Source organism: Eriocheir sinensis, chromosome 48 (assembly GCF_024679095.1).
Source record: "Eriocheir sinensis breed Jianghai 21 chromosome 48, ASM2467909v1, whole genome shotgun sequence".
Lineage (NCBI taxonomy): Eukaryota > Metazoa > Arthropoda > Malacostraca > Decapoda > Varunidae > Eriocheir > Eriocheir sinensis.
Window position 1 is genome coordinate 9,068,984 of NC_066556.1, and position 21,451 is coordinate 9,090,434.

Below are 21,451 nucleotides of genomic sequence, written 5' to 3' on the forward strand. Positions count from 1 at the left end.
GCATGCGCAGTTCACGAGAGACCAGTACGTGTTTGTAAACAAAAGCGCCAGCTTTTGACGATGGGACACCAAATAACACAACACCGGGTGCCTTCAATACCATGGCATGCTCACAAACGAATATGGAATATCAAATTCGAGGCAGTGAATAATAATTTTTTGGGCAAAGTTAAATGATTTTTCTTTGATATATTGATTTTTGAGTAACATAAAAAAATAACCAAGTGTTTTAATGTTGATGATCTAAGTATGAAATCTCTTCACCAAAGATATTTCATACCCTGAAGTTTTTTCATCGGGCCACACATGTGCAGTAGGGAGGAGACGACTTTTTTTTTTCTGAGAGGCAGAAAAAAGTAGCGATTATCGCTAGTTTGGTTACAAAAGTAATGAAGATACCGATATATATTTAAATAAGTAGCGGATGGCCGATAACCCAATTTTGTTATCAGCGATAAAGTATCGCGATAACTTATCGCGATAACGCCCAGCCATGCTATTCACAAACACGAAAAAATCATCACGGACAAGATCAAAATGGACAAAAACTCGAATATGAAACTATGGAAGCAAATCAATTACCTAAGAGGGCTTGAAAACAAAAACAAAGACACCATCCTCAATGAGACAAAAAATACACCCATCCCAAAGGAAGAAGTCAAGAGCAAGCTGCATGACTACTGGAAGGAAGTCTACCAGAAACAACCATGTGACATTGAAGAAGTATGGAACCATGAAGAAAGAGAAACTTACATCAGAGACTTCACCTACAGTAACTCCACTACTATACAGTTAACCATAAATGGCCACACCCTACACTTCCCAGCAAATCTGCTAAAACACTATGATGCAATCAGAACAGAATCTACATCCAGCATTGTTAATATGGAGCAGCCAGTGATAAGCGATAAAGACACGGCACAAGCCCTAAGAAACTTAAAGAATAATAAAGCTGCAGGCCCAGATAACATGAAGGGAGAGCTGTTTAAAATATTAGCAGACAACAAAGTTTTCAGAAATATCATCCAGAAGTGCTTCAACAACACTCTCAAAGACAGAGAAATCCCTCAAAACTGGAAGACTTCCAAGACAGTAATGAGAGAGAAAAAGACCAAACCAACAGTCAGTGATCTCTGCCCAATAGCACTCCTAAACACCTACAAACTATTCATGGCAATACTGAGAACCAAAATTGACCAACACATCCACAACAACAAACAAGACAGTGAGCTCCAAGCAGGATTTACGAAAAAGAGATGCATCAAAGACAACCTGTTCATTTTAACCTACTGCATTGAGAAGTCATTCAAAATGAAGAAGTCTTTAATTCTCATAGCTGTTGATTTTAAAAAGGCATTTGACAACATAAACAAAAATCGCTTATAGACTGCATGAAGAACTTTAGAATACACCCCCATATTATTGACATTATAAGTGAAGTATACCAAAATGACAATACAACCATTTACCTTAACAATGAAATAATGACAAACCTTAATGTGACAAGCAGCATCAGACAAGGCTGCAATGGCTCAACATCACTGTTCCTACTAATGACATATCTAATCATCCTACACTTAAACCAAGCTCAAAGCGGCTTCAGAGATGAAATTTGCTTCGTTCCGGCCTTGTTCTATGCCGATGACGGCCTGCTGCTAGCACAGTGTGGAAGAGGCATGGAACATGATAGGCACCCTGATAGACTCAGCAAACACTTGTGGCCCAGAAATCAATGAAGACAAAAGTTTTGTAGTGGTCTACAACCACAACACAGAGTTAGACAACATACTGGGCATCGAAATTACAAACATGATTAAGTATCTAGGAATCACCATCACAAACAAGAGATGATGCTTCAAAAACTTCAAACTGGACAAAATTAATGAAGCAAGGAAGCTTAGCAACATCGCAGCAGCTGTAATAGCAAGAAGCACAAATAGACTCCTCATTGGCAAAACCTATTGGAAGCAAGTTGCACTACCTAAAATTCCCTATTGTCAAGGTATTCTCCCTTATACTACAAACAATGAACTAGACCAACTACAAAAAACAGAACAAAACCTTTAGAACAATTCTACAAGCCCCAGAATACACCCCAAACTGTTTTTTAAAAGGAGAAATTGGATCATCCTTAATGAGAAATAGAGGTGCAAAGGCCAAACTTCTCTATGTAAAACACATCATGACTTTCAATGTTTTATTTTTGAGTATTTGTAACCCCATTTCAACCCGATGGAAGTGAATGATGGCATCAGAAAATAGTTTGGAAAGTTGGTGGCCTGAACTGCTGCCATGATTGAAATGCATGTGTTCATTTGTTTGATTTGATTATAGTGCATAATTATGTAGTGAGGTAAGAGACATGATGAGTTCATAATGTTGCTCATCATCTACGACTTGGTACAGGGCACATTGGCTTAGTTGTGGCGTTTTCATGACATAGTCCACCTGACAGTTGGTCACTGGCTTGGGCATTGCGGTGAGTCCAGCTTTACACATTCAGTTTGACAGTGGCTGTTGTTGAGGGGAGTTACAACTAGTACTGTGAATACGATTACTGGCATTTTATAGCCAAATTCCATTCACAGAATGACTTGGCTGTCGGTTTACTCCATACCCACGGATTTCCTGGACAGTCTGCCTCTAAATAAGGTAAAATGAGATAGGTTTACCTATTTGGTAGGGCTAGGTTACCATCCTTTAGGTCATGTTAGGCAGTCATGGTTGGCCTTGGGAACTAGCCCCCAGCTATAAAAGGGAGGGTTTGGGGTGAAGATAGGGAGTTGGGTGTTGAATCCCTCTTATAGGAGGGTGAATTTGGGGCAAAGCCCCCCTGATATGGTTTGAATAAATTTCGCAAGTTCTCCCTCACCTAAAAATCCATAATTTTTGCAAGGTACCCAGTTTTGTTGGACTTCAAGTCTAAAAGTGCAATTTCACTAGTTTAGGAAACAAACTTTTCTTATTACAGTTTACTAATATGGTCATGGGCAGTTTGATACTAATGGGGGAAAAAAGCCTATTGGAGAAACAGTGGTGGGGAATCATGGCATATTCACAAAATGAAAGAAGACAAACCCTAGCAAAAACTCATTCCCTGAAAATATGAATATATACTTCAGCTAAAAGGTGCACTAAAAAGGGAGGTGGGAATCTCCTTTTGTGGTAACACGCAAGATTGTTGACATACTAATAACAGGCAGGACACAATGAAAAATGTAACAGCCCTTAACGAAGAAAATTTTGGCAATGAAGAGATTAATGAAAACTAAACTAAAACTGAAAGAAGTTGCACCCTTGAAATGGCTGCACTGCACTCTGAGCTAAGTTCACACTTGCATGATGAGGCACACTCTCTTTTTAACCCTTTCAGTATGGTAACGCCGACGTCGGCGTCACTGTATAGAAAGGGGTTAATCCTCTTCTAAACCTCTTAATCCTCTTCCATTTCCTCTTAATTCTCTTCTAAACCTCTTAAGAGTAAATGGAAGAGGATTAAGAGATTTAGAAGAGGATTAATCCTTTCCCAATTCCTCTTAACCCTTTCCATACTGTGACGCCAACGTCTGCGTCACCGTATGCTGGGCATGTTTTTCAAGCAGTTCATGTTTCCTGTTTGGACGGAGATCGTCATCAAATGTCCAGTAAGGGGTTCAGATGTATATGTCCAGAACTCTGGATGTTTGTGGTTTGTATATTTATAAGGGGCAATGCTGCATGATGTTTGCTAAACCGTTGGATCTTGAGTGTGACAATCCTGCTCGCTTGCCAGCAAATGCTTGGTGCCAGGCAAGCAGCTTATGAAAAGGGTTCAGTGTGACACCCATAGAGATATAAAGGGTGGAGTCGATCTCAGTATCTGACCTGTGAAGCTGCTGAACTGTCATTTCTCTTGCCAATAAGATGGCTGATACCTGTCAGGTGTTAATCAGATCAGGCTCGTCAGGTCACAGTCCACCTGGATTTCCGCGGTGTAGAATGACCATAGTAGACTCATTTTTAGTTCAACTAAGAGACCATTGGTATTGCTAATCAAAACTGTTGCTTAAACCGATTTAGTACTTATGAAATAGTCCTATTTCAGAAAACAGTTGAGAGAAACACTGCTCTAAAAGCTGCTAAAAGTAGGAATACTATGAATAAGTTAGTGCTGTTTTGTGGTAGAGAAACATGTAAGTAAAGAAACTTCATTGAATTAGTGGTGTTATAAGCTTGCGAAATCTCAAAGTTGGTTTCCGTTTCGATTTAGTATGTACAAAAATATATTAATATTTGCAAAATAGTTTACTACATCAATAAGTGTATGGTAATTAAAAACAATACCGTTACAATGTACAAGACATGGTCTGTAGGTAGTAACTAAGGTGGTTGGCGTGAGCTCTCACCTGGGTATCCACCATATTGATGGGGAGTGAAATGACAGTTTGGCGGCTTTATCTCTCCCTAGGATTAGCGGGCCATGCTGACTCCACCCTTTATACCTCCATGGTGACACCAACTTTAGATTGTTAGACAGTTAGGGTTGGTTAGTTAATATCAGGGCTCTGAGGGGCTTGCGTGCCAGCTAGGAAGAGAGCTTATGGGTAAAGCCCTCTCTAGAGGCTATGAATATATTTCCATAGTTTAGGGAAGTACCCTCACCCAAATACACTATTAGACTATATTACATATACATACAGGTTATATCACCCTGAGAAATATCATTTGGTCAGTGAGGTCAATGCTAATTTGCCTGGTTTTGCTTTAATACTCAATTAATGGTGGGAAGTCAGACAAATTGGCAGTGAATGATGCATAAACCATCTCTACCTATCACTGTCATGTATCAAAGGTTTTCTGTGGGTTTTGGAATTAACTTTGAGTGAGGTCTCATCAGAAACGGACTTTCCACCTTTTTTTTTTCAGCATTGGACTGTATTTTCTATCTAGTATCATAGTTGTATCTTGTGGTGATGAAAATTGTTCTTTTATACAGGACTTGTGCTTATATTTAGCATGTATTGAAAGTGTGGTGAACATAAAGGTTTTGTTAACTCCTGATGAAAAAGCTTAAGTGCATCTGTTCCATAACTGCAGCAGAAATAGACTTCGGTAATAAGGCACAATGGTTTCAGCAACAATGCCTGTGAAATGGTGCAGGTCTACTGATTGCTTTGACAAAAGTAAAGATACAAGAAAGCAGGAAGACCTTGTTTTCTTTATATCTTTCTTAAATATAATCTTCTGGGCAGCGTATTACAAATTACAGGCCAGTGGTTGCTAAGGATGAAGCATTCTTTTTGGAAGGGGGCAGTGAGTTGAGAGGCATCTAGCAGAGATCAGGTGAACTGATATGGAATAAAGTCTGTTTCCTACAGGGTCTCCAAGCTTACTGGCTTCAGGGATGGGGATAAGATATAAGGTGTTTGTTTTTTTCTTTTTCATGTTTGGCATATAGTGTCAGTATGCTTTCTCATAGGGGCCTGCTGGGTGGCTGGAGGCCATGATGGTGCAGGCAAGTGTTTTAGAGTGGCACCATCTTGCTTGGCTCATGCTGTCATACTGAACTCATGTGATCCTCTTAAAGGGTTTATCTAGAGTCTGGGATGATAGGTGGCCTTCAGGGCAGCATGTGGATAGTCTTAGGCTACTTGGCAATGACTGAAAATTGTCAGCTTGTAACGTTGGCAGGACTTGAACCCATGTCCTCCAGGATACCATGCCCACATGCTAGTCACTCAGCCACCACCTCACTAATTGCCTCTAAGCAAGAGTATGTATATGAATGGTGTGGTTGAACTGTTAGAAGTTTATAAAACAAAATTTACAGCTACATTTATAATTTTTCCAAGGTCACCTTAACTTGGTCTAAAGATCTGTAGTCATGGTATATTATTAAAATCTACTATAAACCCACATATGTGAAGCTGTGAAGTGTTTCTGCCTCATGCCCTGTTGTCCCTCTGCAGGTGCATGAGTGCCCTGGGCACACACCATCATGGGAGCGCCGTGTCCCCACCAATACATCATTGATAAAAATTTCAGTGCCAAACTTCTAGCTGAGAAAAAAGAGGTAAGGGTATTGCTTTTCTTAGTTTGAAATAGATATCTAAAAATATTAATCTATGATCGTAGATTCTTTCTCGTGTATGAACAGAAAATCAGTAAAGAGACAAATTTTTGTTCCTTCTGTGGCTGCATCCTAGTTGTAGTCAACAAAGGGAGACCCTGTTTAGTTAGTCATTACTGAGGATAGCATTTATGAATACATTGAGCATCAATGATTAGGTATTGGGTAATGGTTGGCAAGGTTAAGAGTATCTTTACACATGTGGTAGAGTGACTTGTAGTAGTTAGAGTTAGGTTAATGGTATGTTTAGATATATAGCAGAGAGGAACTAATAGTAAATATCAACAGTGACAAATTTACAAATTGCTAATCATCTCTTAACAGAAGTGCTGTGAGTGGTGTGGTGCTGGAGGATGCAGTCTGCGGCTGTGCCTGTATTCTGGGTGCCTTCGGGTGGGCTGTGGTGAGGGCCATGCCGACCACTCAACTCTACACAACAACCAATTCCCTTCCCACTGCATTACATTAAACCTCACCTCCCTCCGATCTTGGTGCTATATGTGTGAAATGGAGGTATGTGAATCTGTCAAGTTCACTCATTTTAAAACCCATCCATAGACTGCAAGTAATGTCTTAAGGAGAGCATCCGCCGTGGATTTTTAAAAAAAATCGATAAAATTGAAAAAATTCACATGTATTCGTACATGCCTCGGCTAGCTTGTGGCAAAATATTATGAAGAAATAAGCAAAAATGACAGTTACAGCTGAATCCCCCTCCCCTCTGCCCTCTTCTGCTTGTCACTCACGTTGCTATAAAACACTTGTCTGCGTCATGACGGGCTGGGGCCAACTACCATCCAGGCCCCTAAAGAAAGCCTACCAGCGTTAAAGGCTGGGACATAAAAAAAAGAAGCTATATTCATACACAGGTGAATTCATCATGTTTCAGCATAGAAAATGGCGTAAAAGAATATTTATATGGCATCTTGAGGCAAACTAGCATCTGCGATAGCCCTGGAGGTAGCCGAGCTGACATATATATCAGTCACCCCGGAGGAGCCAGAGATAAGTTTCACACGTTGGCTCGTGACCAGAATTTCCAAGAAAAGGAAACCATCAAACACACGAAATCCTTCAAAACAAAGAAAAAACTGGAAGTCAGTAAAGAATACCAACCAGGAAGGCATCTAGGTTTCAAGGGCAAACAATTTAAGTCCCCACAGACTTTAACTCTCCTTTTTAGAAAACGGTATTAGTTTCAGTTTTTCTGCAATAACTTCGCCGCTATTTGACTGATTTTAATGAACATTACATCATTGGAAAGAAGAGCTGAAGTGCAAGGTTTTCATCATGAGTTTTCTTTTCAATTAACACATTTACCGCATTTGAACTTCCCACCGCCTCCTTCCTGTCGCGTCTGGTTCACCGACTTGAGAGGAGGCATGTAGCTTCACTCTGGTTATAAGCTGCCACTGAGACAATAAAACTCGTGCTCCTCCTGTGTTACACTACACCTTAGACTTGTTCTTCATTCATCACATTGCATAGTGCGCCACCAGTGGAGCGCGGTTCTTTTGCTCCATCCGTGGCGCAAGCCGCCTTACACACATTGTTCTTTCAAAAGCATGCATCTTGTACCATATGTGGAGCACACTACTTTTTGATTCATTACAAGATATAGCCTATCTTATGAGATCTTGTGACACTTTATTCTTAGTATTACTTTATCCTACAAAATCTTCTTTCTTCTTCCTTTCCTTCTGTCATCCCTCTCTATAGCTTTCTCTTCTATCTCTCTTTTACATTTCTCTTCTCCCTTTTTTTTCTGCCATACTGACTGACTTACTGACTGACTGACTAATTTCTTAATGACTAATGACTTGAGTGATTAACTTACTGTCTTGCTACTGCCTGAATAAATAGTTAACTTTCTGACTGACTGACTTGCTTATTTACTAACTGATTGACTGACTGACTAGATAAATGACTGACTGACTTCCCAGTGAACTGACTCAATAAAGTTTAGACTGAATTCTAGATGTATCCTGACGCTTACAAACTGACTGGCTAACTAACTGAAGAAAAAGCTGCCGAGTGACTAACATTTTAACTTTATATTTTGAGTGACTGACTAGCTGACAGACTGACTGACTGGCTGACAAACTGATTGATTGACTGAATGACTGATGGACTCACTAAAGGTATATATAGCTGAACAATAAGATAACTAAATTTTTAGGTTATTCTCTAACTCACTGAATGACTTAGCCTACTGACCGGATGACTGACTGAGTATCAGAAAGTCTACCTTAAATAAGTGAAAAGAAAAGATTCTGACATATTTCCTGATTGAACCTTTGACTAACCGATTGACTGAATGCTTAACTGACTGACTGACTGACTGACTGCCTTGCTTGGTGTGGTGTTTGGTGGTATAGAACCTATTTATTTTACTTTATCCTACAAAAAGGGTTTAAAAAAAAAAACATTACAATTAAGAGGCCAAATTTAGCTGAATACTGGAAAGTTTTCACATAGGATAAATGTAATTTTGAAATAATTTTTTTCTGTGCTTAAACTGAATAATAGTAAATGTTTTGTTGGTTATAATTTCATTCCATCCTATGTTGACATGAATCGAATGATATTATATGCTAAAACAAATGAAAAAAGGTTTAAATATACTTAGATTTTTTTGGTCTTTCCAAGCAAATGTACCACGGGTGGCACAACATGCAACAGTTGAAAATGCACGATGTACCACCAGTGGTACACATCACGGGGAAAGTGTTTAGGGACAATTGTCTCAGAAAAAAATTAATATCCTTAGATACACCAACAAAATTGAAAAAAATTCTCATCATTTAACAAAAGCAAAATTGAAATATTTTCCATGATGAATCTTTTGGATTCTGCTTTAAGTTTCTTTGGTAATTTTTTTCAGCAGCGTAGGTCATTAGATGAGAGAGAAACTGAGAGTTGAGTTTTTTTTAATAAAATTTTATTTTTTCCTGCTATTATGTATCGACTTTTAGATCTGAAAGTAAGCGTATATTACTTCACCATAAGCATACATTTCACATGAATATAATCAGGATCATACACTAATAATTAAAGAAGTGGCAGACGCTCCCCTTGAATCAGCTACATGGAAAATCAGTAGGTTAAATGGGGTTCTTATTCAAGTATAAAATCTCCTCCAAATCTTTATTAAGTTTCTGTTTATCACAACCATAGATCAATTCATTAGTAGTTTTGCTGAACGATGGTTTTCTTGTTATATCACAAAATTATATAATGGTTTGGTATGTAAAGCAACAGCCAAGTAAGAAAATAAGATGTGAGCAGAGAAGGATTTCAATGGTCAGCAGTGTGTATGAGCAGGGATGAGAGGATGTTAGGTCCTGCTTATGTCCTGCAGGTAACCTCCTCAGTGCTGGCCAGCATGACCATACCCCTGGGACAACAGCACCACCTTGGTGGGCCAATCAATGCTCCTGGTGTGGCAGTGGCCCAGCCAATCACACCCAGTCAATCCAGTGCTGAGGAGGAAGAAGAGGAGGATGAAGGAGAGGAAGTAAAAGCAAAAGGTGAGCAGAATTTTAAGGCAAGGTGATGCTTACTTTATTTTTAATCCAAATCATATGTGGTATGTGATTTCTTTAAATCTTAGAGCACCGCATCCTTAAGTTCGTTGATTTATGATCTTAACCTGTATGCTGCGATTGGCACGGATTTGTCTTTCACTGGTAGCCTGATAGCATACATCCCCAGATCTTTCACTACCTCTGTGGTGGATAGTGGAGTGTTTCCCATGTGGTAATGGTATGCTGGATATCCCCTCCCAAGGTGCATGACTTTACATTTTTCTTCATTGAATTGTAGCAGCCACTTTTTGTTCCATTCCTGTAGCTTGGTGATGTCTTCTTGTAGGAAATCTGCAGTCAAGGAGTTAAGGGTACTTTGTCAATACATTTTCTTCCCTGACCTTTACAGATAAATGTAAAAGGCATTGTAATCTGAATGCCAAGCCCATTTCAATATGAGATCCTTGTATTTTCCAGGTCTTGTTGGACTGTGCAACTTAGGCTTAACTTGCTACATGAACTCTGCCCTTCAAGCCATGAGCAACTCTGTCCCCTTGGCACAGTTCATGATAGAATGTCCAGCCTTTCTGTGCAATGACAGGAAGACCCCATGCTTAGCGAGACCTTTCCAAAGACTTATGGTAGAGATGTGGCACAAGAAGAGACCAAGCTTTATAACACCTTCACTGCTGTACCATGGTTTTAAGCAGGTGAGAAAGTAATTATAAATGTGTCATGATCTGTATGATTTGAAATATTAACAGTGCAAGTTCATAGTTTTCATAGTTGAGCTTTTATGAGCTGCACACTTGTTTGACATTGCTTTTTACATATTGCTACTGATTCACAAGCTTTTTATGTCATAATGTTGCTTGTAATGCTGTTTCCTTGACAGTTATACCCCATGTTCCGAGGCTACACACAGCAGGATTCTCAGGAGTTTCTGCGTTACTTCATGGACCAGCTACATGAGGAGCTGAAGGAGCCTCTGGTCATTTCCCATGATGAGGACAATGTAGGGGATTTAGAGGGTAAGGAAAAAAATGATAAACCAGGCATTTTGAATCTATGCTGAATAAGTGTAGGAGTAAAAGCAGAAGTGACTTGCATAGAAATAGAGATTAATGTACGGCAGCTATATTCACAGGGGGAGGTTGAGATGGATGTGATAGAAGAGGCAGTAAAGAAGCTAAAATAGGAAAGGCCCCTTGTAGTGATGGCATGACAACAGAAATGTTGAAAATTGAAGGAGGTCTAGGTGTGATGTTGTGGATATGTAATGCAGCATGGTATGGTGTGTGTGGAATGGAGAAGAATGTGTTTGCCCACTTTTATATGCGTAATGAAATGCAGGCTTCTGGTAGAACATGAACAGCACATGACCACATAAGTTAAAATAAAGGGACTGGCCTTCCTTTGCTGTTTTAGCTCATTTTTTTCTTCTCTTTTTCTGTAGAGGAAGATCTGTCAGCAGAGAGTCTTTCAGAGAGGGAAGACTCCCAGTCTGAAGCAGAGTACGAGACCTGTGACTCGGGTGTGTCCGAACAGTCCTCTGGCTCCTCAGACCAGTACCCCAGCAAGCGGAAGAAGCGGCACCATGCAACCATTGACGTGGAGACTGGCATGGCTACCCACAGATCCACCACTCGGTACCGTACTGCATGATGTATCTGGTGTTACTGCATGAGTAAAAATGTAACTTATCTGAAGTGTTTGAGGATATAACTAAGGGACAGTTGTCAGTGTGCTTATATCCTTTTAAAAGTCAACCTGTTGGAGCCTTAGTCCTGTAACTAACTAGGCATGGTAGCCTTTAACTTGAAAGATGTTTAGTAATTTATAAATATCTAGAGATTTCACAGAATTTGGAGTATTATGTTACAGTCCTATCAATTGTGTAGTAACATGATTAACTCTTAAAGCGCGGGCTTGTTTTGCCGTACCTGTCCTCCCACACGGGCATATTCAAGCTAAAATGTACCTCACTTCAACCTTTCATATCTTCACTCCTACTTACCTCACGTGACTGAATGGAGTATCATTGTAAAGTACATACCCTTAACTGTCCTTTGACCTTAATTTGAAGACTATATAACCATTGCTTGAGCAAGTACGGAATATTGAAGTAGGATCACTGAAAACACACTATTATAGACAGTTTTCCACCTCTAGTGGACTTCCCTTCTATGATTTAGTAATAAAAAGCATAACTTTTATACAGTTTATGTGAAACGCACCCAAAAAATCTTAACTTCTGGGGCTTCCTGATGCCCTTGATGGGTGCTGAGGTCAAAGGGCCCCCATCTTGTGGATGAAATTCACTGGAAGGTGAGAAGAGGTGGGAGGTCTAGCGGACATCTTCTCAAAGCTGACACAAGGCATACACTGACCAATAATTATTCAAGGGAGCATGTTTGGGTATTGTTTAAAGAAACAACATGCTTACTCTACTTCAGCACAAACAAATTAAATATGACGGCACGCTAAGTCAAAAAATGCCTTGTCGACTATTGTCGACACCCGCAGTTTGAGCCCAGGCACCAGCTGTCGACTATTGTCGACACCCGCGCTTTAAGGGTTAAGACAATAATTTGCATGTAGTAATATATACGTGTAATGTCTCTCATCAGGAGTCTCTTCCTTCCTGATCACGACAGCCCTGAGTTCTCGGACGCTGTCTCAGACACAACTCTTCTGGACTCTGACTCGGTAGGAATGTCTTTCTCGGCCTCTCCACATGTACACTCCTCCTCCACTAGTGGTCTGGGTTCCAGCAAGCCTTCTATTTCATCCCTGTCCTCATCATTCAAAGGTAGGTAACATTTAAGTATCTTATTCATATCCTAGTATAGAGTAGGGAGATGGGAGCTAGGAAACTTTAGGAGGACTCCAGGGAAGTGTGAAGAGAAAGTTGGTGAAGCTCTGTTTTGTGGGAATTTAAATGAACATTTGAAAATAGCATAAGTGTGAGATTTTTAAGAAAATAGTAGATGTAGTAGAAGGAATGGTAGGATTTACCCCCATCACCTCCCACAGGCAAGACCTGTGGCACCCCTGGACGAAGGAGAAAGCCCCCGACCTACCGCAGTGTGATCTCAGATATCTTTGATGGGACCATTGTGAGCTCAGTCCAGTGCTTGACCTGCAACACAATATCCTCAAGGAAAGAAACATTCCAGGACTTGAGTCTGCCAATCCCCAGCAGTGACCAGCTCAGCATCTTGCAGCACTCCTCAGCTTCACAGTTACAACAAGTGGCAGGCAGCAGCCTCAGCAGCAGCAGCCTTCATCTTGCCAAAACTTCTTGTGATACTGCAACGGATGGGTGAGCTTTCCCTGTTTCCTGATTACTCATGAGATTAGGATTACCTGAAAGAATGCAAATGCATAAGTAAAATTCATGGTGTACCATGATGGTTTATGCCATGTCATAAATTGTGATGGCAGTAGAAGAGAGCTCATTAAATAACTGGTGTGGCTGTTCTTGGCAGGTGGATGTGGTGGCTGTGGGTGCTGGTGAGGTCTTGGTTCTGGGGCCCAGCTGTTTCCCTCCACCATTGTCTGGCAGCCTTCTTCAGTGCAGATGAACTCAAGGGGGACAACATGTACTCATGTGAGAAGTGTGGCAAGCTGCGTAATGGTGTCAAGTATTCCAAAGTGTTACAGTTACCTGAGGTGCTGATTGTCCACCTGAAGCGGTTCAGGCACGAGACCATGTTCAGCTCTAAGATCAGCCAGTATGTTTCCTTCCCCCTGCATGGACTGGATCTCACTCAGTTCCTGCATAAGGGTGAGTGGGGTGAATGTGTGAGGGAGTAGTCAAATATTGGTAATTTGTTAAGCCTTAGACTGTGAGGGAATAAGTAATGAAAAATAGGGTGTGGAATAAATGTGTGAGAAGGAAATTTATACAGAGTAGTTTGATATATGTAATTGAAGTGTCAACATGTGTGGATAGGTTGAAAAATGTCATCGGGCCATTGTAGCTCAAGTAGGCCATTTACAGTATGAATAGATTGGGTGATTCTAAAGGTAGAACTTATTTTATTGCTACTCAGTTGTCATTTTCTTCATAAACTTTTGTTCATTTTTACTACTTGACTTTTACTGCCATCCCCAGACTGCACCTCAGAGGTTGTGACGTATGACTTGTATGCCATCATTTGCCATCATGGGACTGCTGGGGGTGGCCACTACACTGCCTACTGCCAGAACTGGAGTAACCACCGCTGGTATGAGTTTGATGACCAATATGTTACTGAGGTGTCATCGGAGACTGTAGCCAAATGTGAGGCATATGTACTTTTCTACAAGAAGACCAGCCCTGAGATGACTTCTCGACGGCAGCGAACTGTAGAGCTCATGCAGGTCAGTGAGGATTCTGTTTTGGTGAACCCCAATGGTTCATGAAAGTAAATTGTATTGTGTTGTTGACATGGGTTGCTGAATGACTTTTCTGGGCAACAATGGGCGCATATATTACATTGGTCTTTGTTTGTCAGGTGTCATCCCGAGAGCCCTCTCTGATGCAGTTCTACATCTCCAAGCAGTGGGTCAACAAGTTCAACACATTCTCTGAGCCTGGACCCATCAACAACTATGACTTTCTCTGTCCTCATGGAGGGGTACAACCACAAAAGGTAAATCTAACCTCACTCAGCAGAATTCCTTAAATTTATTGAGGATTGAATTGATGAACTGATCACTGTAGATAAATTTATGGAGTAGAATGCAAAGTAGTACCAATATTTATTGATGGATGAAACAGGTTCATTATAAGCTTATTGAATCTTACTTCATACTTTACCCAGGCCAACTATGTGGGAGAGCTGGTAATGCTGCTCAATCAGGGAGTGTGGGAATACCTCCATCAGGTGTTTGGGGGAGGACCAGCATGCACACGGCTCTATGAGTGTGTCACCTGCCGGGCTGAGCTGGATGCACTCTCACGCCGCCAGACCAGTGAGCTCGAGATGTTCCTCATGCTGAAGAAACTGTTCCAGGAGGAGGAGCATCCTAACATAGTGGCCATTTCTATGAGATGGTTCCGTACTTGGGAAAGCTTTGTACGAGGCAGAGAACAGGAACCTCCAGGACCCATTGACAACTCCTCCATATGTACAAGTAAGACAGGCCAGCCAATGCTGAAGCCAGGCTCTGATTATGCCCAGATCTCAGAGGAAATGTGGCACTTTTTCTACAAGACATATGGAGGGGGGCCAGAGTTATCGGTGATGTATGGGAATCCGCACAGTGCTGCCAGGAGGAGTGAGAAGGCGGAGGGAATGCGCCCAGAAGCTCAGAAACAAGAGTACCTGCAGTCTGAGTCCCGATCGCTGAGTACAGAAAATCTTCCCCACAGCGGTGCATGTACTAGTCGACAGAGAACTGTTTCTGCTGGGGAGGTGAGAACAATATTTTTGTAGCAGTCAAACATACACATAAATGCTTGTCACATGTCTGAAAATACACCTCCTGGACAGTGTTCTACCTCTTCTGACCCATAAGGTAGCCCCATCATTTTGTGGCTTATGTAGTCTGTCCTTTCACTTCTTTTGAATAACTATCTCATTTTTTTGGGAAAGGTTTTATTTCCACCTAACACTTTTGCATTTGGTGCTGTGGGAGAAGTGCACACTTGATAAAGCTTTTATGCACGGGAATCTCAAGAATTAAACTTTAATTGTACTTGATTAGCATTTTACAAAATTTGACTTACATCTTTATCAGTACTTATGTGCTGGAGCATTCCTAACTTGCTAATTGAAAAAGTCTCTACCATAATATTGTCCAAGTGTGTTAGCTGGCATGTCTTGTGACACTACTAAAGTTAATGCTGTTCACTGTAGACGACTTCACGAGTGGTGTCACTCGGTTTTGATCATTATTAGGAGGCTGATGATGTATCAGCATCTTCTCTCAAAGCAACTGTCATTTTGCACATGCAGAAGGTAAATTTTGATTAATTTCATGTAAGCTACTGATATGAGATAAAATATATCTGTAAAGCTGACAACTGCTGTAGATGTGTTGTGTACACTGATGTTCTCTCCTGTAGCCTCACTGTTTCTGCAGCTCTGCAACATGCATGGTTTGCAGCCACTGGCTTAATGATATCATGATACAAATGTAAATAATGAGGGATCACAAAAACTTTTAATGATTCTTTAGCTATTTTTCTACTTAGAATATTTTTTTTTGTGTATATCTTCTCAACCCCAGTTCAGTATTGCAGTTGCCAAAATATAGGATATATGATCTCACCACTATGTTACCTCACAAAAATGAGCTACTACACAAATTTAGGTTTAGTATTTACATAGATCAGCTATTTGTAATTGACTGCATACGATTGAAGTATTTTTTAGTTGAGGTGCCACCTGTCGGTGGAATGAAGTTCAAATAATCGAGTTCAAGTTTCAATATGGAGAATTTTGAAGCACAGTGCTTGAAATTGTTCCTTTGAAAAATGTGGGACATTTTGTTGGTTTTCTCTGTTGCTTACTGAAAACTATCACTTATATGGAAAACTGACTTGTACTTGAGTATGTACAAGTCCACTTCACATGAGGAAGAGGTGCCAGGTTAGTTTTCATTTCTGTCCCTAAATGTTGCATATAGATTATTTTCCTGATGAGGTACAAACATTTTTGTACATTTTTATCAGTTCAGTTGTCCCTTAACATGTAACGTGCAAGAGTTTGTTAGGGGCCTGTTTTCTGCCCTGCTTTAAGTGTTGCTTGCCAAATAGTTGGATGAAAGATTGCACACAAGTAATATCATTAAGACTGCACACCATTAATGTCTCCTTACCAACGTACGTAAGACTGCACACAATGAGCATACTGAGGTCAGTGTCAGTTACAGGTTGTATGTTTTGGAAAGGAAGTTATAAGCTTCAAAAGTTCACATGTTCATTACAGTGATTATTAAGGGCATCTTGTTTATTCTTGCATGTGATAATTGTGGGCTATGGCTAACTATAAATCTAGTCTAATGAATACCAATAAGAAGAGATGACTGCACCTAGATATTGCTTTCAAGATACAATGTTAACTATTTCATCCAGGCAAGGTTACCAAAGTTTTCCTTCATTCACACAGTATCCATACTTTTGCGGTGCTTGTTGCTCTAAATCATCTTGCAGTGCATTCTGATTTCTTGCGGAACAAACTCATTGCCTTCCCTCCTTCCTGCTTGAGTGATGCATGCACACATTTTTTTTCATTGAGGTGTTATGGTTGGATGCTTGGCATGCAACATCAACAACCAGTGATCCTGTGTGTGTGATGCTGACTGCATCAATCTGGGGCTGAGAATTTTATTGCATTAATTTACTCAAAGCTGCTTCACAGGCCCTTGGTTCTGGACCCAGTATCTGTTCAGGGCTGTTTAAAAATATGGAAAGTATACTTGTACTGTGTACAAATTGAATTGAATGAGTGCTTTGTGTGATTGTCTTTATTTAATTAAGCATTATTTTGCTTGACATATATCTATTTATTGAGTTCAGATTGTCTACCTGTTTACAGTGCGAAGTAAGAGTCATGCTTCAGAAACCTAACAATTGTGAAAAATAAAAGCTTATAGCAAGTGGTTGAGGGATTGCTACTGGCAACACTTAGTCAATCATGCATTATAGAAGGCTGAAGCTTTGGCATTGTCCATCAAGAGTTTCATCGTAGCATTATCTGTAAATAAACATATTCCAGATATATTTATTTGTTGAAAATTTAGAGTAATATTAAGCTGAAAAGTTCACTAGGAAATGTGTAGTCAATGTGGATTTGTATGATTATTGTGGAAAAGAATTTTCTGTTCATTTAAGATGGGCAGAAAACGAACACTTAAGGTTTTGCTCCTATAGGAAAGTGTTGTGAAGTATAGGAATCATTAGTATACTTACAAGAGGAGGGAGGGGGCATGATGGTGTGCATGTATATTGCGTGTGAATGTGGGTCAAAGAATTATTGAAGTTGAGAATAAACTTTGGAACTGAACGAGAGTAATTGGTAGAAACTGTTTGGCGTGTACCCTATTGTAGAATGGTTGTCCAAGGTAATTCATACTTTGGTACCTCGATTGCTATGCTGTGCTTGTCTCTATAGGGTAGTCTGTAGTGCTGTGTGCTTGAGCGGTGTGTATGTGTGTATGTGATGGATGTTTGGGTCTACTAAGTAGAACATGGAAGATGGGCTTAGTTTTAAGTTCTGAATGCCTTTTTAAAATGGTATGTAATGGAAAACATGATCAGGGTCATGGTATTCATATTAGGGGTAATACATAGCTATATATTAGATATTCTTTAGTGTCTTAGGTTGTGATTTATATTTAAGGAGCCTTATTCAACATTGCAAGTACAAGTTAATGCCACTATTAATCAGGAATATGGATGAGATTTATAATTGTCAAATTTTAGTGCTCTCATTTTTAAGTTTTTGGTTCATATTAATTTTGATTTACTTGTGTGAATTTATATTTTGTTCAGTATTATATTTTGTTAAACCCCATCCAGCAGGTTAGGAGAGTCTCTCCCCCAACTCACACAAAGCGAGAGCAGAGTGATGCAGAGCCTCCAGCCTCCCCAAGGCCCAGCACCACTCCTAGCACCACCAGCACTGCTGCAACCAAAGAGGTGAAGGAGGAAAGTGAGGAGGAGGAGGAGGAGGAGGAAGATGTAGAACAGGAGGGGGAGGGGGAAGGGGAGGGGGTGCAGGATCAGGATCAGGATCAGGAGCAACCCAACACCATAGATGAGGAAATGGCCAGTACAAATAGTTGCATTTCTCAGCAAACTTCAGGTGATGGGGCATTGGAGGAGCCCAGGCAGAAGGAAAGTTAGATTCACATGGGAACTGTGTTACAGTAATCTTGATACCATGTACATATATATTATTTATATTCCAGGAGTTTTCTTGTAACTGGAACACAGTGTATAGTAAGCCCTGATATATTTGAGAAAATTTGTGAGCCGTATTTGTTAGAGAAAATATGATTCATTCAAAGAATGAAACTATCATAACTAAGTAGTAATCTTGGTTTGGCATTTGGGTTTTGATGACCTTTTCCATCAGGGATGTGATAGTTTTGATTTATTTGAAATTTATTTACTCAACATCTATTTATAAACATCACTTTATTAAAAGTATTAGTCATCATAAGTACTACATCAGTCTTGTAGTGTACCCCATACATGGAATAATCTTTTGCACCCAACTAGTTTCCACATTGGATGCTATGGGTTTCTCTGATGCTTTTCTCATATTTTGATCTCCGACTTGCAGTCTTATTGCATTTCAGAGATAATGTGTATTGTATATCAATATCCCTACCTTCAATCTTCAAACTTGTTATGTATATAAATATATATTTTTATTTATCCTCCTAACTTTAAGCTTGAGATATTTATGACAATAACATTAAGTAGGGCTGTCTTCTTAGAATATACAACTTAGAAGCTTACTTTCTATTTCCTCTAAGAATGGTGGTCGAAGTAATCTGTTGACTTGATATTTTATAATACTGACATTTTTTCCAAATTTGTAAAGTACCTTTGTTGTGTACAACAGTTTGGTATGCTTACCATTCTAACTGGGAATTCAACTTTGGCATTTTGCCTCCTTTTGAGTTGACCATCTGTCTTTCCCATGGGTGGCTTTAATGCTGTCACCTACATTCTGAATGCTCTTGTCAGTAACAATAGCAGGTGCAATACTTACATACTCCACCTCTTCTTTATTGCAGTGAAATCTTCATCAGTTTGCATGATTATGATTGTTAGTGGGTGAGAGCAGGTTGCGTACAGTGATTTGCATAGTTTTGTTTGAGGTTGCAAATGATTGTGTATGTGATTAAAGATTCTCAAGCATTTCAGGTGTAAAGAGAGTAGAAAGTACAATTTCATGTGAATCGAGTTAGCAGTAATAGAAAGCTACTTCTAATAAGTGAGGTAAGTTGGTGATAATTTGTTTTGGCACATCATGTGACAGTAATTTTCTTTTTGGAGGCAGGCAAGCCAAGTAATGGGCTGTCACGGATAGAGTAAATGTATGTCAGTTGCTGTTGATGCTTCTCACTTGAATAATTCATGCTGCCTACGATGGGGTGCTTTTGAGGGTACACAGTAGCGTGTTTAAGAAATGTTGATTTTTGGTGTGTATAAGAGGTGTGCTAAATGCAGGAAAAAATGCTTTGTCATGTCACCATTGTTTATATTATGGAAGATAGTTTTGCATACCTTACATAAGATAATCAACAGCTAAGGTAATTGATGAATCTAGAGAATCAAAATTTAATACAGGTGTACCGTCATTGTATATGAAATACTGTATTTCTCGCCATATAAGATGCACCGATGTATAATTTGGCAAGATATACCTAGTTAAAAAAAAGAAAAAGAAAAAAATCCACATTTTCCCGGAACTTAATGTGTATGCAGTATTACATTTGGCCACCTTACAGTTATGAATATGATACTGTATGTTGCTTTGTGCCCTTCTCTGTGTTCAAAGTGTTCCACTGTTGGTTGAAGAATTACAGTGCTCTTACCCCGAGCAGCTGTGACTTTGAAATGGTAAACAAAAGGGTTGGTTGGTAGATTCACTCACTGCGCAGTGTGCAGGTGGTAACTTTCGCCGAGCTACTGAGGGAACTAATCATACGAGGATGCTATGTTTGATGGGTAATCTTGGTCTTGATCTTGACTCTCAGGGACCGTATACCTACTTTCAAGTAGAAATAGATGTTGATCAATTTTCTTCAATCATATTATGTTTTAATATAGTTATTTTTGCAATGAGAAACAAAAATGCGTTTACAGTAAACACTTTAGTCATCCACGGATATCCGTTCTTTTGAACATGTATCACAGAAAACGTCAGCTGACAGGGCCGCTGCACAGCAGAAATACCTCCAGACTAATCCACCCAAGTCCGCCCACGATCGCTAAACAGTCATGTCAGGCAGCACCCTGGTCCATCAATATTGTTCCCGTGTAATAGCCGCTTTAACCATCACTGCCAAGGTACCCGGCACACTGGTGACTGGTGCGCCGTGGGGGTGTTGTGTGTTGTGTTTGGTGTTAATGACGCGCCTCGGCTCCCACTTGTGACGCGTCTTCTTCTTGTTACCTGTATGGTCATGTCCTCCTCCTCTCTTCTGCTTATTCATACTTTCCTTTTCTATTGTATCACACTGTTCATTATTTAAATCAATCAAAATTTGTACTTTCGGTGTATACTGCGGAGGGGTAACTTTTTGGCCTTTTCTGAGTGAAAAAATGTGCGCGTTACACGCCGCAAAATACGGTATATTTCATTCTGGGGACATCTGGAAACTATTGTGTCAAATGGAGGTGTTTTGGGTGTTGGTTTCATACCAGAAACAATAACCCCTAGGCCTACCCAAATCTAACTATCGGCGTATAAGACGTAGGGTGATTTTTCGAATCTTCTTTTTTTTTAAAAAAGTGCGTCTTATATGGTGGAAAATACGGTAATTACCCAGTACTATGAATCAAAGCTTACTTACTAACTCAAGTTCTCCCTCCGATGTATGATGTGTCAATTGAAAATGATAACGAGTTCAGAGATTATGAAGTAATGCGTGGGTAAATCTCGATTTGATAGCATCATTTGCTCATTTCAGCAACACCAGCATTTGTTTGGATGCACACTTCTTCATGTCACCTTGACACACATTTAAATTAATGCAGATTGGAAAACAGTATCCATGACTGTAGTTATGATCATTAGTTTTGTAAATGCGTGTGGGGAAAAATACTGTCAATGTATAGTTTTATTCATTGTATTGTAAT

At 39.8% G+C, this 21,451-nt stretch overlaps 1 protein-coding gene across 6 annotated transcripts in view; it reads left to right on the forward strand.

Moving 5' to 3' along the window:
• Positions 1-21,451, forward strand: part of LOC126981557 (ubiquitin carboxyl-terminal hydrolase 20-like) — a 44,512-nt gene that overhangs the window by 5,302 nt on the left and 17,759 nt on the right. The window contains exons 2-15 of one of the 6 annotated variants that reach the window (XM_050832923.1): positions 2,589-2,652; positions 5,949-6,052; positions 6,434-6,622; positions 9,471-9,639; positions 10,114-10,346; positions 10,532-10,667; positions 11,093-11,285; positions 12,267-12,448; positions 12,673-12,961; positions 13,128-13,426; positions 13,757-14,004; positions 14,139-14,276; positions 14,448-15,041; positions 18,152-18,271. In XM_050832923.1, coding sequence (XP_050688880.1) covers positions 5,978-6,052; positions 6,434-6,622; positions 9,471-9,639; positions 10,114-10,346; positions 10,532-10,667; positions 11,093-11,285; positions 12,267-12,448; positions 12,673-12,961; positions 13,128-13,426; positions 13,757-14,004; positions 14,139-14,276; positions 14,448-15,041; positions 18,152-18,271 — 2,865 coding nt within the window. In that variant the 5' untranslated portion in view covers positions 2,589-2,652; positions 5,949-5,977. Of the gene's footprint in view, positions 1-2,588; positions 2,653-5,948; positions 6,053-6,433; positions 6,623-9,470; positions 9,640-10,113; positions 10,347-10,531; positions 10,668-11,092; positions 11,286-12,266; positions 12,449-12,672; positions 12,962-13,127; positions 13,427-13,756; positions 14,005-14,138; positions 14,277-14,447; positions 15,042-18,151; positions 19,000-21,451 lie in introns of those variants that run through there. The other 5 variants (XM_050832924.1, XM_050832919.1, XM_050832921.1 and 2 more) reach the window with 5 other exon arrangements.